The following is a 16,935-nucleotide window of genomic DNA, read 5'->3' on the forward strand; positions in this document are numbered from 1 at the left end:
CTACAATTATATGAAGAATAAAAACAAAAACAGCAGGGAAGAATAAGAAAAACAGCAATCCTGAGAAGTTAGGCCAACAAAGAATGTGGGGCCATGAATGGAATCAGTGGTAAGTAAGGAAAGTGAATACAGGGGAAAAAAAATTAGTAACTATTCCGGAAGGAGGCAGCTGCTGGAAACATTCTTTTATTAACTCATTTTACAAACTTTTTGATCATCTGTAAGGCAGACACTTGTTTCATGTAGGCAGTGGGGAAAGTACCAGGTGGGGAAATAATGACAAGGACTTTTCTATACAGGACAAATGAGCCCAGGAAGGATCCAACATCATTCAAATGGGTCACTTGTCTGGGTCCTGTCACCAGAGGAAAGTTCATGGTCCATCTCCTTTTGTTCTTTTCAGATTTTACCTCTTCTTTTCAGAGCACCTCTTCTTTTCTCACCTTTTATTACTATCATTTTTTTGCCTTGAAACTCAAATTTTTTCAGCAATGAAAAATAAAACCATGTTGACTGAGTTTATCCTGCTTGGTCTGACAGATGTCCCTGAACTCCAGGTGGTGGTTTTCACCTTTTTCTTTCTCACCTATTTGCTCAGCATCATTGGAAATCTGACTATCCTCATCCTCACCTTGCTGGACTCCCACCTTCAGACTCCCATGTATTTCTTTCTTCGGAACTTCTCCTTCCTGGAAATTTCCTTCACAAACACCTTCATTCCCAGGGTCCTGATCAGCATCACAACTGGAAACAAGAGTGTCAGCTTTGCTGGCTGCTTCACTCAGTACTTCTTTGCCATATTCCTTGGGGCAACAGAGTTTTTTCTTCTGGCTGCCATGTCCTACGATCGCTATATAGCCATATGTAAACCCCTGCATTACAGGATCATCATGAGCAGGAGAGTCTGCACCCAGCTGGTTCTCTGCTCTTGGCTAGCAGGGTTAATGGTTATTATACCACCAATCACTCTGATGAGTCAGCAGAACTTTTGTGCATCCAACAGGCTTGATCATTATTACTGCGACTATGAGCCTCTTCGAGCACTCTCTTGTTCAGACACAAGCCTCATAGAAAAAGTTGTCTATCTTGTGGCATCTGTGACCCTGGTAGTCACTCTGGTGCTAGTGATTCTCTCCTACATGTTCATCATCAGGACTATTCTGAAGCTCCCCTCTGCCCAGCAAAGGAAAAAAGCCTTTTCCACTTGTTCTTCCCACATGATCGTCATCTCCCTCTCTTATGGAAGCTGCTTCTTCATTTATATTAAGCCCTCAACGAAAGAAGGGGACAAATTTAACAAGGGAGTAGCTCTGATCTTTACTTCAGTTGCACCTTTGTTGAACCCCTTCATTTATACCCTAAGGAACCAACAGGTGAAACAAGCCTTCAAGGATATGGTCAAAAAGCTTGTGAATCTTTAAAGAATATCAGAATTAAAGCCTTAATAGATGAGTCCTTACTATGTACCAAGCTCTCTGTAAGTTACTAAGTATAAGTATCCAATAAATAGTTAAACTCTAGGCCAGTGAGAGATACTTGAAAATAAATAAATTACAACCCACTAAGTGTTCATATAAATAAGTTCAATCTGAATTAAAGAGTCAGTATATGTTTTCAGAGGGGATGCTATTTAAACTGCATCTTAACAAGTGTAGTAGGCCAAGCAAGCAAAAACAGAGAACAAGAAACTTGGATTGAAAGCATATTGTTGGTGGGACAAAATTTAAGTCCAATGGGATTGAATAAATGTTGTCATTAATTTCAATAAAATAAAAAGGAGAAGTTGTGAGGATGATAGATTTAGTTTTGAATTGGGCACCTGGATCTGGGACCAGGTCTACATATTTAGCAGTCCTCTCCATGGAGATGGTAATTTATGTGGGAATAGAGGAAATCACAAATAGAAGCTAGTAGAGATGAACTTTAAATAATAAACTCTAGGGATCCTCTCACATTTTAAAGAGCAGAAGAGATTATAAGAAAGGCAATAGACCTATAAAATTCATATCTCAGCCCTGGTTGGTGTAGCTCAGTGGATTGAGCGCGGGCCTGAGAACCAGACAATCGCGGTTCGATTCCCAGTCAGGGCACATGCCTGGGTTGCAGGCCAGTTCCCTGCAGGACAGTTCCCAGCAGGGGACGCACAAAAGGCAACCATACATTGATGTTTCTCTCCCTCTCTCCTTCCCTTCACCTCTAAAGATAAATAAATAAATAAATAAATAAATAAATAAATAAATAAATAAATTTGTGTCTCAAGAAACATGGTTGGCAATGTAAAACACTACAGACAGCAATTAATGGAGAACAAAAGTCAGAGAATTAACAAAAGGGTCTTGTTGATTTCAGCCATTTTCAGCAAATGTGGAAACTGGGGTGGAGTAGGAAGAAGTCAGGCTGTTGTGGGATGCTGGTGGGTCACTGCTGAAAAGTTAGAAATGGTAAAACGGAATTTCAAGAGTGGAGAAATGAGAAGAACAACCTCCAAGCTATGTTCTCCATACTTTCTCATTATTAGTATATTACAGTAATGATTATACACTTAAAGTCTGTATTTACCTATAGTCTATAAAATCCAGGAATGCAGGGATAATATTTTCTTGATCATAATTCCATTTATAATGTTAAGCAATGGTAGGTGCTCAAAAATTAGTTGTTGAATAGATGAATAAATAATGGATGGGTAGATGGATGGATACACAAATAAATGAGGGAGCCCAGAACTGATTTTTTTTAGTGAAGAATCCTGATCACTTGAGAATTTATATAATGAGAGCAATGAATTAGCAAGGCATGTCTCATACAGACATTTTAGAAATGCCTGGAATTTTTATTCTATTTTACAAATAAGGAAACTGAAGCTTAAAGAGGTGAAATAGCTTATATAAGATAACACAGCTGAGTGCCTAAACTAGCACCAGAAATCAGAGTCCCACTGCTTGGCTGCTGAGCAATACAACCTTCTACCCATTCCAACTGGTTTTAAAGTTTACTCTTCTAAGTGTTTTTAAATATTTTAAAGTAGCCTTGGATTTCCACCTGTTTCTCACTTTTTCCAAGCTCTTGTTAGATGCCTTTATGACATGAATCTCTTTAGAAAGTTGAAAGCACACAAAATCCCATATTATTCCACCCATTGTTTTTAACTTCTCATAAGAAGCTTCTCTGCCTGGCTGGTGTAGCTCAGTGGATTGAGCACAGGCCTGCGAACCACACGATCGTGGTTCGATTCCCAGTCAGGGCACATGCCTGGGTTGCAAGCCAGTTCCCAGCAGGGGCCATTTCCCAGCATGGGATGCACCAGAAGCAACCATACATTGATATTTCTCTCCTTCTCTCCTTCCCTTCCCTTCCCTTCTAAAGATAAATAAATAAAATTTATTTTAAAAAAAGAAGCTTCTGCTTTTTGTGTCCATATCTGTTCCAACATGTGTATGTCTCTTATTCTTTTCCTCTTTAAGAGGAAGTAGAATAAGGGGATAGGACCAGAGAAAGCAGTATTTTTCTTCCACTTTCATCTCTTATAAGCTTCCAATTAGGATTAAGTTATGAACAAGAAAGCTCACATCCACTACTAACTCACATACCCTCCTCCCTATTCTTCTTTCTGAGCTACAAGTCAGTGGCTTTGGTTCCCAGGCTTGAGGACAGGAATAATGGCATTATAGCATATAACACAGTGTCATGCTCATAATAGGCACTCAATAATTTCCATTAGTAAAAGAATAAATGAATGCGAGAATGACATTTTTATTTCACAAAGTTTAAGTAATTTTCATAAGCTTTTCCATCACCTATTTGGTTTTAGTTTTTTAAAAGACTTTATTTATTTATCTTTATAGAGAAAGGGAAGGAGAGAAATATCAATGTATGGTTGCCTCTCATTCGTACTCTGCTGGGAACTGGCCTGCAACCCAGGCATGTGCCCTGACTGGGAATTGAACTGCAGTCCTTTGGTTCACAGGCCCATGCTCAATTCATGGAGCCGCACCATCCAGGGCACCTATTTCTTTTTTAAGGCACCAACTCCTTCCTTTCTAGATGCTTTTAAGAATACTTTGGACCACACAATTATTTTATTGTAAAGACATACACAAATAACTCCTCTGTTAATGTTAACTTGTTTAAAATTATTCTAAAAGATATTTCCTCCTTTTATCAGGGATATTCATAGGTAAATAAAGTAAAAATAGAACTGCATTTTCACAAAGGCAGTCTAAGCATATTATCAGAACTCTAAAAGACACACATACCCTTTATTAAAATATTTTTCCCATCAATTTATCTTTTATATCTACAATCTACTATTAGGAATTAATCTGATTTGAAATCACTCTTCCTAGTAAAATGAAATTAAGAGAAGTGACACACTGGTGTGCTATAATGGCAAACATCCTCCAAATTTCAGTGGCTTAAATAACAAAAAGTTATGATTTCTCCTACTATGTGTCCAATGTGTCAGCAGCTAACTCACCTCCACATCATCTTTTCATATAATTTCATTATGCTGCCATCTCCACATAATGCTTCAAGAGTCACCACAACAGGAAATGCACACAGCTGGAATGTCTGAAACCTGCAATTAAATACTCCACCTAAAACCCACTGGCCAAAGTGAGTTAACAACCTACAAAGGATCCAAGAAGGGAGATTTTCTCTCTTTCTCTCTCTCTGTGTATCTCTCTCTCTGTATCTCTCTCTCTCTCTCTCTCACACACACACACACACACACGTAGAAGGAAAGAAAGCATGAGAAGTTTTGTGCAAAAGGTTAGAAAACTCTTCAAAGTAGAATATGTGACATTCTTTCCAAATAACAACAAAGTTGTAAACGGAATTGTCTAAGGGAAATTGGCAGAGCAAATTACTGCAATGAAGGCTATAGCAACAGTGAGGAGGACAACGTCCCATGGTTTTTTTTTTAATACAAATCTTATCATTTCACTGTTTTTAAAACCTTCTGATGGCTTCTCATTACTTAAATTCAAAATTCAGAGGAGCCAAAAAAAAAAAAAAGAATGAAATTCAGTGAAGAAAGCCTATGTAAATTAGGGGATACCATTTAGAAAAACAATCTACACACTACTGGAGTCTCAAAGAGAAGAGAGGGGAGTGGGGAAGAAATCTTAAAAGTTAATGACTGAGAACTTCCCAAATCTGGAGAGAGCAGTGGACATCCAAGTTCATTAATCTTAGACGTTCCAAAAAAAATTCAACCAAAATTATTTTCTCCAATACACATTACATAAAATTGTAAATTCAATAATGAGGAAAGAAGTTTAAAAGCAGTAGCAGAAAAAAAATCCTCACATACTAGGGAAACCCCATAAGACTCTCAGCATATTTCTCAGCACAAACCTTGCAGACTCAGAGAAAGTGGAATGATATATTCAAAGTGCCAAAAGAAAAAACTGCCAGCCAGAATACTTTACTTAGCAAGGTTGTCTTTTAGCAATGAAAGAGAGACAAAGGCCTTCCCACACAACAAACCAAAGCTAGGAAAGTTTATCACATGACATGACGTAGAGGAAAGGCTGAAATCAAAGGATACTGATTAATAACATGAAAACATAAGAATTTATAAAACATACTGGTAAATGTAAGCATATAGTCAAATTTGAACACACTAATACTGTAATACAGTGGTGTGGTAATCACTGAAATCTAGCCTAAAGGTTAAAGGACTAAGGTATTAAAAATAACTATAGCTACAATAATGTGTTAATGGTTAAACAACATAAAAAGAAATAAATTGTACAAGTTCTGGTCAAGATGGAGGTATAGGCAGGCTTGCTTTCACCTCTGTGTAACCATAAGAAAGATTAAAACTAATCTCAAAAACAAAAAACCCGCCCAGAACTGTCAGAAAATCTAACTGTATGGAAGTCTGACAACCAAGGATTTAAAGAAGGCATATTCATCCAGACAGGTAGGAGGGGTGGGAGAAAGGGAACTGGGACAGAGATGATGTGGTGTGGTGGCAGAAAGGTGGTGGTGACCAGGAAGTAACAGTGCTGGCTGGCAGAATGGGGGTCCCTTGTTAGGAATACCGGGGTAGTGAACTCCAGGCCAGACTGCACAGCCCAGGGTTCCAATGCTGTGGAAAATAAAGCCTCATAACTCCTGGCTATAAAAACTAGTCAGGGTTGGAGCAGCAAAAGAAACTACATGTCTCTCAGGAGAGTCTGTTTAAAGGACCCACAGGCAAACACACGACTCTGGAAATCACCACCAGGACAATAGCTAGATGCGCTCAAGTCATATAAGTGACTGGAAGCAGGGCAAGTGCCAAACAACCCTCCAGTAGTCATGCAGCAGCATTGCTTTTTCTCTGACCCCTCCCCCACAAGCAAAGCCACAAAGCAGCAGAGCAGGCTGAGCTTACCCTGCTGATTACTTAACACTCTGAGCCATACAATGTAACAGGCATGCTAAGATAGGGAATCAAAGCAGCTCTACCTAATACACAGAAACAAACACAAAGAGGCTGCCAAATTGAGGAGACAAAGAAATATGGCTCAAATGAAGGAACGGAACGAACTTCAGTAAAAGAACTAAGAGAAACAAAGATAGCAGGCCTACCAGATGCAGAGTTTATAACACTGTTGATAAGGATGCTTAGAGATCTCACTGGATATGGCAAAAGCATAAGAGACAAAATAAAGGCTACACTAAGTGCAATAAAGAAAAATCCACAGGGAAGCAATGGTGAAGGAAAGGAAGCCAGGGTTCAAATAACAAATTGGAACACAAGGAAGAAATAAACAATCAGGGAAGCAATGGTGAAGGAAAGGAAGCCAGGGTTCAAATAACAAATTGGAACACAAGGAAGAAATAAACAATCAACCAGAATAGAATAAAGAAATAAGAATTCAAAACAACGAGGAGAGAATAAGACAACTCTGGGATATCTTTAAATGTACCAACATTCCAATCATAGAGACTCCAAAAAAGAAGAGGAAGAGCAAAAAAATGGAAACTTGTTTGAAGAAAATAATGAAAGAAAACTTCCTGACTTCTAGTCAGGATGGTGATATAGGCAGACATGGCTTGCCTCTTCATACAACCACTTCAAAATTACAACTAAAACATAGAGCAATCAACACTCAGAACCATCAGAAATCAAGTGGAATGGAAATTTGACAACTATGAATATGAGTTGAATGAAAGTTTGACTACAGTGAAATTAAAGAAACCACATCCATCTAGACTGGTAGAAGGGGCACTGATCCAAGGGGCACAAGCTGGTCCAACACCCATGTGGATAAAAATTCAGGAGAGATATCTTGGGAGCGAAGAGTCCCAGACCCACACCAGGCCCCCAAGCCCAGGATCCCAGTGCCAGAAATGTAAATCTCCACAACGTCTGGCTGAAAAAAAAACAGTGTGGATTGAGTTGGTGTAAGAAACTGCTGGAGCCCCAAGCACTTCTGTAGTAGACCACTCTGCCTGATTTTAGAAATTGTATCTCTAACCCTGTGGTTAAGGGCAAGACACAACCTTTGGAATGCCAGCCACAGGAGACAAAGCCTGTCTCTGGTAGCAAATGCTGCCTCAGTTCCTCTCCCTGCCCCCAGAGCTTGGTCGGAAGTCAATGACAGGTAAGACCCCTCACAGCGGGGGACAACCTAAGCCAGACTCTATCACCTGGGAGGCCTTCATGGAAGGACTCAGGGGGCTGCAACAGAGAGCAATGGACTCTTGCCCCCCAGCTTTGTCAAAGCCTGACTCCCCATGTACTCCGGGAGAAGTGCTTCCTGGCTCTAATCCCCTTAAGCCTGAATACCTCATGGAGAGAGGTGCAGCTCCTTGCCTGGCCAGAGCATGCCCTGGGGAAAAATCTGGCACCACAAAGACTTGCTGATTAACCTGTGAAATCTGCTCTGGTAAGAACGCTTTCATTCATATGATAAGGGTCCAAGAGGAAATGAGTATGTCTCCCAAAGTTTCTGCAACTGTCTTCCTGACAGACACTCACTCAGACTGAAACCCTCAGACCTCTTTGAAATGTTATCTACTGTTTGATCCTTGCCACCCGGTATTCCTGTGTATTACAACCCAATAAAAGGCTATGGAAGAAGGCACTTGGGGCCTTTTTCTCCTCAGAGAAACTGGCTGCTGCTGGCCTCTTTCTCCTCAGAGAAACTGGCCACAGCCCACAACTTCATCCCCAAACAGATCTCATCTTCTTTTGGCCGTATTTATTCACTCATACGTGTCCGTGGCACCAGGGGGACCTCGAGAAAGTGGTCGCCCTCACACACTTCCTCTCATAGAACACACACATGGACTCACCTACTCAGGCTCACTCCCTCTGAGCCCCAGCTCTGGGGTAGCAGCTTAAAAGGCACCAATACTATACAGGGAGAAAATGAAGTGTCTCATATCAAGGCAAGCAGAGGCCCTTGTGCCTTTGCTAAATCCTCACACCACAGAGCTGGTAAGGTGGTGTCATATCTAAGACTTCATCAACCTGACTAACAATGTTTGACCTGCCTCAGAGATCCCCAAAGGCTCTTCCCCACCCAATTTATAGACCCACCCAATCTTCATTTTCATAATAATATCTGATCTTGTCTTCTAAATCTTATCAAACAAGCAACAGCTAGCTTCAATGAGCCCTAGTAGCAGCCAGATTAGACTCACAGCTTGGCTTCACCTGAGAATCTCCCAGCCCAGCACAAGAAGCAGCCATCTCAGATTGCTTTATAGCTCAAGCAGGGTGCCCCAGGCAAAACAAAGGTGGGGGCTCATGTTGATCTACAGCACCTGATAACCCCAGGGCCAGCACACCCAGTAGACATATTGGAGCACCACAACTAACCCCATGAGCAGCTGATCCTCCACAGACAATGGAGGTTGGTGGTCAATGGTTGCAGCCAGTCCTTGCAGCTTACTGGACTGGGTAAATCCCTCCCATTTATCTGTCAACAGCAACCAAGAATCAACTAGAAGAGAAGGGTGTACTCAGCCCAGACATAGGGTGAACCTCGAGTACCCAGCTTGCATGACAGGAAAGTCTGTGCCACTGGTCCCGAGAGAACACCCACGACAATAGGCCCCACTACCAAGACATGGAGTCAAAGCAGCTCTACCTAATACACAGAAAGAAACACAGGGAGGCTGCCAAAATGAGGAGACAAAAAAACATGGTTCAAATAAAAGAACAGATCAAAACTCCAGAAAAAGAGCTAAACAAAATGGAGATAAGTAATCTATCAGCTGCAGAGTTCAAAACACTGTTTATAAGGATGCTCAAGGAACTTAGTGAGGACCTCAGCAGCATAAAAGAGAGTCAGAAACGAAGAATACACTTCATTGAAATAAAGAACAATTTACAGAAGAGTAGAGTGGATGCAGCTGAGAATCAAATCAATGATTTGAAATATAAGGAGGCAAAAAACAACCACACAGAACAAAAAGAAAAAAAATTCCCCCAAAAATGAGAATAGTATATACAGCCTTTGGGACAACTTCAATAAGTCCAGCATTTGCATTATAGGAGTGCCAGAAAGAGAAGAGGACGAGCAAAAAGCTGGAAATCTATCTGAAAAAATAGTGAAAGGAAACTTCCCCAATTTAGTGAAGGAAATAGACATGTTAAGTCCAAGAAGCACAGACAGTCCAAACAAGGTGGATGCAAAGAGTCCCACTCCAAGACACATCATAATTTAAAGGCTAAAGCATAAAGATAAACTGAGACCACTGCGCTGACTGGTGTGACTAAGTGGATTGAGTGCTGGCCTATGAACCAAAGGGTTGCTGGTTCCATCCCCAGTCAGGGCACATGCCTGGGTTGCATGCCATGTCCCCAGTAAAAGGTGTATGAGAAGCAACTACACATTGATGTTTCTCTCCTTCTCTTTCTCCTTCCCTTCCCCTCTCTCTAAAAATAAACAAATAAAATCTTTTTTAAAAAGAGAGAGAGAGACTCTTGAAAGCAGCAAGAGAAAAGAAGTTAGCTACCAGATTGTTGCCAGATGGGAGGTGTGTGGAGGACAGTGGGTGCAGAGGTGAGGGGATTAAGAAGTACAAGTAGACCATAGCTGGTGTGGCTCAGTGGATTGAGCATGGGTCTGTGAAGCAAGGGGTCACCAGTTCGGTTCCCAGTCAGGGAACATGCCTGGGCTGCAGGCCAGGTCCCCAGAGAGGGACACATGAGAGGCAACCACACATTGATGTTTCTCTCCCACTCTTTTTCCTTTCTCTAAAAATAAATAAATTTTTTAATCCAAAAAAAAGAACAAAAAGTAGTTACAAAATAGCCAGGAGGATGTAAAATACAGTATAGAAAATGGAGTAGCAAAGAACTTATATGCATGACCCATGGACATGAACAATGAAGGGGAGGTTACTGGAAGAAGTAGGGGGTGCTGGATGGAAGGGGCAAAGAGGAAAAAATTGATACAAATATAATAGCATCATCAATAACATATTTTTTAACATTTTGTCAGATATAAGTACAAGTACACATGCTTTTCTCTGAATGATATTTGCTTGGAACATCATTTTTCTACCTTTTCATGTTGAGTCTATATTTGTCCTTGCAGCTGAGATGTGTCCCCTGAATGCAGTATGTGATTGGATTTGGTTTGTGATCCAATCTGCTACACTATGCCTTTTATTGGTGAGCTCAGTTCATTTCCATTTAGGGTGACAATTGACGTATGATGATTTCCTATACCATTTTATCTTTTTTTGTGTGTTTGTGAGTCTCCATTGTTTAATTTTCCTTGCACTTCTGTCTGCTATTTTACTTTGGTGGTTTTCGGTTATTTTTCTTCTTTTTAAGTATATTTCATTGACTCTGCTATTACAGTTTTCCCAATTTCCCCCCTTCCCCCCCCCTCCACCCTAAAGCCCTCAACCCTCCAGCATTCCCACCCTTAGTTTATGTCCATGTGTCTTACATTCTTCAGCTTCTACATTTCCCATAGTATTCCTGTCCTCCCCTATCTATTTTCTACCTACCATCTATGCTACTTATTCTCTGTACCTTTTCCCCCTCTCTCCTCCTCCCACTCCCCTGTTGCTAGCCCTCCATGTGATCTCCATTTCTGTGGTTCTGTTCCTGTTCTAGATGTTTGCTTAGTTTGTTTTTGTTTTCAGGTGTGGTTGTTAATAATAGTGAGTTTGCTGTCATTTTACTATACACGTTTTTTATCTTCTTTTTCTTAGATAAGTCTCTTTAACACTTCATATAATAAAGGCTTGGTGATGATGAACTCCTTGAACCTGACCTTATCTGAGAAGCACTTTATCTGCCCTTCCATTCTAAATGAAAGTTTTGCTGGATAGAGCAATCTTGGATGTAGGCCCTTGTCTTTCATGACTTGGAATACTTCTTTCCAGCCCCTTCTTGCCTGTAAGGTCTCTTTTGAGAAATCCGCTGACAGGGTGGAACAGCTGACATATAGTGATGGGAAGTCCTTTGTAAGTAACTGTCTTCTTATCTCCTTATCTCTTGTTGCTTCTAGAATTCTCTCCTTCATTTTAATCTTGCCTAATATAATTATGATGTGCCTTGGTGTGTTCCTCTTTGGGTCCAACTTCTTTGGGACTCTCTGAGCTTCCTGGACTTCCTGGAAGTCTATTTCCTTTGCCATATTGGAGAAGTTCTCCTTTATTATTTGTTCAAATAAGTTTTCCACTTGTTGCTGTTCCTCTTCCCCTTCTGGTACCCCTATAATTCGGATGTTGGAATATTTAAAGGTGTCCTGAAGGTTCCTAAGCCTCTCCTCATTTTTTTAATTCTTGTTTCTTCCTTCTTTTCTGTTTGGTTGTTTCTTTATTCCTTCTGGTCCACTTCATTGATTTGAGTCCCAGTTTTCTTCACTATTGGTTCCCTGTGCATTTTTCTTCATTTCACTTAGCGTAGCCTTCATTCGTTCATCTAATTTGCGACCAAATTCAACCAGTTCTGTGAGCATCCTGATCACCAGTGCTTTGAACTGTGCATCTGATAGGTTGGCTATCTCTTGGTCACTTAATTATATTATTTCTGGAACTTTGATCTGTTCTTTTTTTTTTTCAGTCATTTTTTTTTGTCTTGTCATGCCTGTTACATAGTAAGGGGCAGAGCCTTAGGTGTTCACCAGGGCTGGTTAACCCAGTCACTGGGTTGTGACACTGTATGTGGGGGCGGGTATCAGAGGGAACAATGGCAGTTGCTCTGCTCTCTGTCAGACCTCAGTCCTTTGTGCTGCTTCCCCCAAGAAAACTGGGCCTTTCTGGTGCTGATTCCCATATGGGTGGGCTTGTGTGTGTTCTAGGACCCTGTGGGTCTCTCCAACAAACTCCCCTGTGAGGCTGGGAGTCTCTCCCTATGCTTCAACCCCCACAGGTATTTTCAACCAGTGTTTTGAGGCTTTATTTGCCAGCTCTAGGACCCCGGGTTGCATGGTCTGTCTCACTCCCTAGTTATCTGCGCAGGAATGTGGAACCATCTAGTCAGCCAGCCGCCTTGCACCCCAGCCTGGGGTGCCTTGTGCGTCCAGTGTCACCACTTCCTGTGCCTCAACCCCTATCTTCTCAGCTGCCTGACTCTGCCCCTCCTACCGGTCTGGATGAATGTGTCTAATTCAGGTCCTTGGCTGTCCGACTTCCATACAGTTCAATTTTCTGTCAGTTGTGGTTGTTATTTTGTTTCTAAATTTTTGTTGTCTTTATTTTAGTTGTGCAAGGAGGCACAATGTGTCAACCTACGCCTGCATCTTGGTTGGAAGTTCATTTTTTTTTTAATTCTTATTTCTTCATTTTGTTCCGATTGGATGATTATTTCTTCCTTTTGTTCCAAATCATTGCTTTGAGTCCTGGTTTCCTTCATGTCAACATTGGTTCCCTGAGTATTTTGCTTTATTTCAATTTGTGTATCCTTCATTTTTTCTTTCATCTGCAACCAAGCTCAGTCAGTTCTGTGAGCATTTTGATTACCTGGACTTTGAAGTCTCCATCAGGTAGATTGGCTATCTCCTCATTGCTTAGCTCTCTTTCTGGAGTTTTGCTCTGTTCTTTCATTTGAGCCCTATTTCTTCATCTTGGTGCACCTGTTAAGTTGTAGGGGGTGGGGCCTTAGATATTCACCTGCACAGGGCAACCCTCTTTGCTGTTCTGCAGTGTTGTCTGTGGGGGAGGGGTCAGAGAGAGAACAATGCAGCTGGCCTGCTCAGCTCTAGCTGCACCTTCCAAAGAACACTTGTATGAGACTGGGAGTTTCTCCCACCATGGCAACCCCACCCTACTCCACAGTAAGTGGACTGAGTCTCAGTTTCCCATTCAGTCAGCCCTACGCATGTGGTCCACATGCTGCAGATTCTCTCCTTCTGCCCATCTTACCAGCCTAGTTAGTCTGGTTGACTGTTTCTTTAATTCCTTGGTTGTCAGAGTTCCATAAAGTTTGATTTTCTGGCACTTCTGGTTGTTTATTGATTTTAGATCAGTTGTTATCCTCCTTTTGGTTGTGAGAGGAAGTGAAGGGTTTCTACCTAGGCCTCCATCATGGCCACTCCCCCTGTTATTTTTCTCCTGTCTCCTCTTATTTTATGTTATATGTCTCAGTTCTAGATTTTTGTGTTTGGTTACCATTAGATTTATGCAAAAGAAGATTTCCTATTTATAATCATCCTTTTTCTTCTGACTGCATCTAATTTCCATTCCCCTGTATAAATTCAGAATTTTATGCCCTTCCCTTTTATGTTTTTTGTTGTTACAAATCATTCCTTTTAATGCTGTGATGCTATTTCTGAAATGCAGTAGCTGTTGTCTTCTTCCTCTCTCTTTTTAAGTGTTTTTGCCTCCTTTAACCTTTGTGTGATATCTCAGTATACAGTACCCTATTCTGAAAAAAGGGTTGTAATATCTTGCTTCTTTCTGCTCATCAGAGATCTCAGTCATAGTTTTGTAACCTTTCATTTCTCCTTTCAGGTAGAATAACCCCCTTCAGTACTTCCTGTAATGCATGTATTGTGGTAGCAAATTCCCTCAGCTTCTGTATGTCTGGAAAACTCTTTGTTTCACCTTTATCTAAAGGATAACTTTGCTGGATATATTATTCTTGGCTGGTAATTTCTCTCTTTCAATAGTTTCAATGGTGGAATATTTTCTTCCACTCTCTCTTAGCTTATGAGGTCTGTCCAGAAAAAGTCCAGTCATTGTTAATATAATAAGAATGGTTTGGTTCCGCCAAGATGGAGACGTAGATGGAGGATCCACCTCGCCTCTGTGCACAACCAAATCTAAGAACAACTATTTTTAACAGCAGTCACAACCAAGCCACACGCAAAATCGACAATACGGAGTCCAAAGGACAACTAGATACTCGGCTGGACCGTACGAGGAGCCAGGCCAGCAGCGGAGCAGGTTAGCAAGAAAAAATTCCCGGGGCGGTGCGCGGTGCGCGCAGGGAACCGAGGGCGCGATTGCAAGTGAGCTGGCTGCCGGAGCGCACAAAGAAGGGGCGCAGTGGGTCGCTCAGTCGCGTGCATTTACGTGCGGAGAAGCCAGTGAGAAGGGAAGCCGGCGCAGGGCAGCAGGCTCGCGCAATTCCGATCTGATAAACCCCAGGCGTGCGGAGTGACTGGAAACGCTGGGCTAGTGGAGAGGAATGCCATTACTCCCTCTCTGACCCCGCCCCCACACACAGCGTCACAAACCAGCGACCTGGGTCGCCCCGTCCTGGTAAACAACTAAGGCTTCGCTCCGCTCACTTAACAGCACGAACAGACCAAAAATGGCTCTAGGACAACTCAGAGCCCCAGAACCGATAGACCTAAGTGATGAAGAAATAGCCAGTCTTTCAGATGCACAGTTCAAAACACTGGTTATAAGGATCCTTACAGAACTGGTTGACTTTAGCCACAAATTAGAGAAACATATGGAAGCTAAATTAATTGAAATGAATGGGGATACAAAAGATTCCAATAGTAATGGAAAGAAAATTGGGACTCAAATTAAGGGAGAGAACCAGAAGGAAGAAAAAAATGGTCAAACAGAAAGGAATGAAGAAATAAGAATTCAGAAAAATGAGGAGAAGATTAGGAACCTCCAGGACATCTTTAAACGTTCCAACATCCGAATTATAGGGGTACCAGAAGGGGGGAAAGGCACAACCACCAGTTGAAAAATTATTTGAACAAATAATAAAGGAGAATTTCCCCAAGATGGCAAAGGAAATAGACTTCCGAGAAATCCAGGAAGCTCAGAGAGTCCCAAAGAAGTTGGACTCAAGAAGGAACACACCAAGGCACATCATAATTACATTAGCCAAGATTAAAATGAAGGAGAGAATCTTAGAAGCAGCAAGAGCTAAGGGGACAGTCACCTACAAAGGAGTTCCCATCAGACTGTCAGCTGATTTCTCAAAAGAGACCTTACAGGCAAGAAGGGGCTGGAAAGAGGTATTCCAAGTCATGAAAACCAAAGATCTACAACCAAGATTGCTCTACCCAGCAAAACTTTCATTTAGAATGGAAGGACAGATAAAGTGCTTCTCAGATAAGATCAAATTCAAGGAGTTCATCATCACCAAGCCCTTATTATATGAAATGTTAAAGGGACTTACCTAAGAAAAAGAAGATAAAAAAGACGAACAGTGAAAGGACAGCAAACTCACAGTAATTAAGAACCACACCTAAAACAAAAGCAAACTAAGAGGATAGCTAGATCAGGAGCAGAACCATAGAAATGAAGATCTCAGGGAGGGTTAGCAACAGGGGAGTGGGAAGAGGGGAAGGGGGGAGAAGGTACAGAAAATAAGTAGCATAGACAGTAGATAGAAAATAGATAGGGGAGGGTAAGAATAGTAGGGGAAATACAGAATCTAAAGAAATTGAGACACATGTTCATGAACTAAAGGGGGAAATGGTGGGGGAGGGGTATGCAGGGTGGAGGGGAAGGGAGGGGGGAATAGAGCAAATGTAATGGCATAATCAATAAAAAATAAATTTAAAAAAAATGGCAAAAGTTAAAAAAAAAAAAAAAAAGAATGGTTTGCACAACATCAGTGTAACCTGGTATCCAAGGAGAGTGAACTAGAATGCATGTGAGTGAACAATAATGACTTCACTGTACCAGTCAGTGGGAGCAATAGATACCACTGAGTGAACATATATACTATGTGGCCCTCCCATTCAATATGACTGAGAAAGTAGAGCAACAAATCTGCATCTAATTTTGCATTAAGCTTGAACATTCCTCTGCTAAAACAATTCAGATGATTCGGAAGGCTGAAGCTATGGGAAACTGGTGATTGGCAGCTTCATCACAACACACCCTCTCATGCATCACATATCATACAGAGTTTTTTGGCAAAACATCAAATCATCCAGGTGACTCAGTCCCCCTACAGCCCAGATTTGGTGCCCTGTGAATTCTGGCTTTTCCCAAAACTTAAATCATCTTTGAAAGGGAAGAAATTTCAGACCATTAATGAGAGTCAGGAACATATGACAGGGCAACCAAAGGTGACTGAGAGAACTGTGTGAAGTCCCAAGGTGCTGACTTTGAAGGGGACTGAGGCATCCTACGTACAATGTTTCTTCTATCTTGTATCTTCTTTAGTGAATGTCTCTTTTTCATATTATATGGCTGGATACCTTCTGGACATACTTGTATATAGTGGCTGAAAAATCCAATAACCATCTACTGGGATTTTCTTTATAAAATGCCATCTTCTTTTCCTTAGCTGCCATGAAAATTCTTTCCTTATCATTAACTTTTTTGGTTTTGTTTTTAAGTATATTTATTGATTATGCTATTAGAGTTGTCCCAATTTTCCCCCTTTGCCCCCCTTCTCAGCACGCCTATTCCCTCCAGCAATCCCTCCCCACTTAGTTCATGTCCATGGGTCGTACATATAAGTTCTTGGCTTCTCCATTTTCTATAATGTTCTGACATCCTCCTGTCTATTTTGTACCTACCAATTATGCTTCTTAATCC

At 41.2% G+C, this 16,935-nt stretch overlaps 1 protein-coding gene across 2 annotated transcripts; it reads left to right on the top strand.

Annotated features, from left to right (window-relative positions):
* Positions 1-491: 491 nt before the first annotated feature.
* On the top strand, positions 492-6,009 carry LOC119046218 (olfactory receptor 2AP1). Of its 2 annotated transcripts, XM_037141154.2 has the most exons (2): positions 492-1,409; positions 5,989-6,009. In XM_037141154.2, the coding sequence occupies exons 1-2, from the start codon at positions 492-494 to the stop codon at positions 6,007-6,009; spliced, it is 939 nt and encodes a 312-aa protein (XP_036997049.2). The 2 variants fall into 2 exon arrangements, with proteins under 2 accessions (XP_036997049.2, XP_036997050.2); XM_037141155.2 differs by lacking the exon at positions 5,989-6,009 and having other exon boundaries at positions 492-1,421.
* The last annotated feature ends 10,926 nt before the right edge of the window (positions 6,010-16,935 follow it).

This window comes from Artibeus jamaicensis, unplaced genomic scaffold (genome assembly GCF_021234435.1).
Source record: "Artibeus jamaicensis isolate MK-2021 breed Jamaican fruit bat unplaced genomic scaffold, CSHL_Jam_final contig_233, whole genome shotgun sequence".
Lineage (NCBI taxonomy): Eukaryota > Metazoa > Chordata > Mammalia > Chiroptera > Phyllostomidae > Artibeus > Artibeus jamaicensis.

What these genes read in the sequence shown, in the direction of transcription:
- LOC119046218 (XM_037141154.2), top strand. Translation starts at nt 492, where the DNA reads ATGAAAAATAAAACCATGTTGACTGAGTTTATCCTGCTTGGTCTGACA. An exon ending in AGGATATGGTCAAAAAGCTT is followed by an intron (nt 1,410 to 5,988) that starts GTGAATCTTTAA and finishes GGTGGCAGAAAG; the next exon opens with GTGGTGGTGACCAGGAAGTA.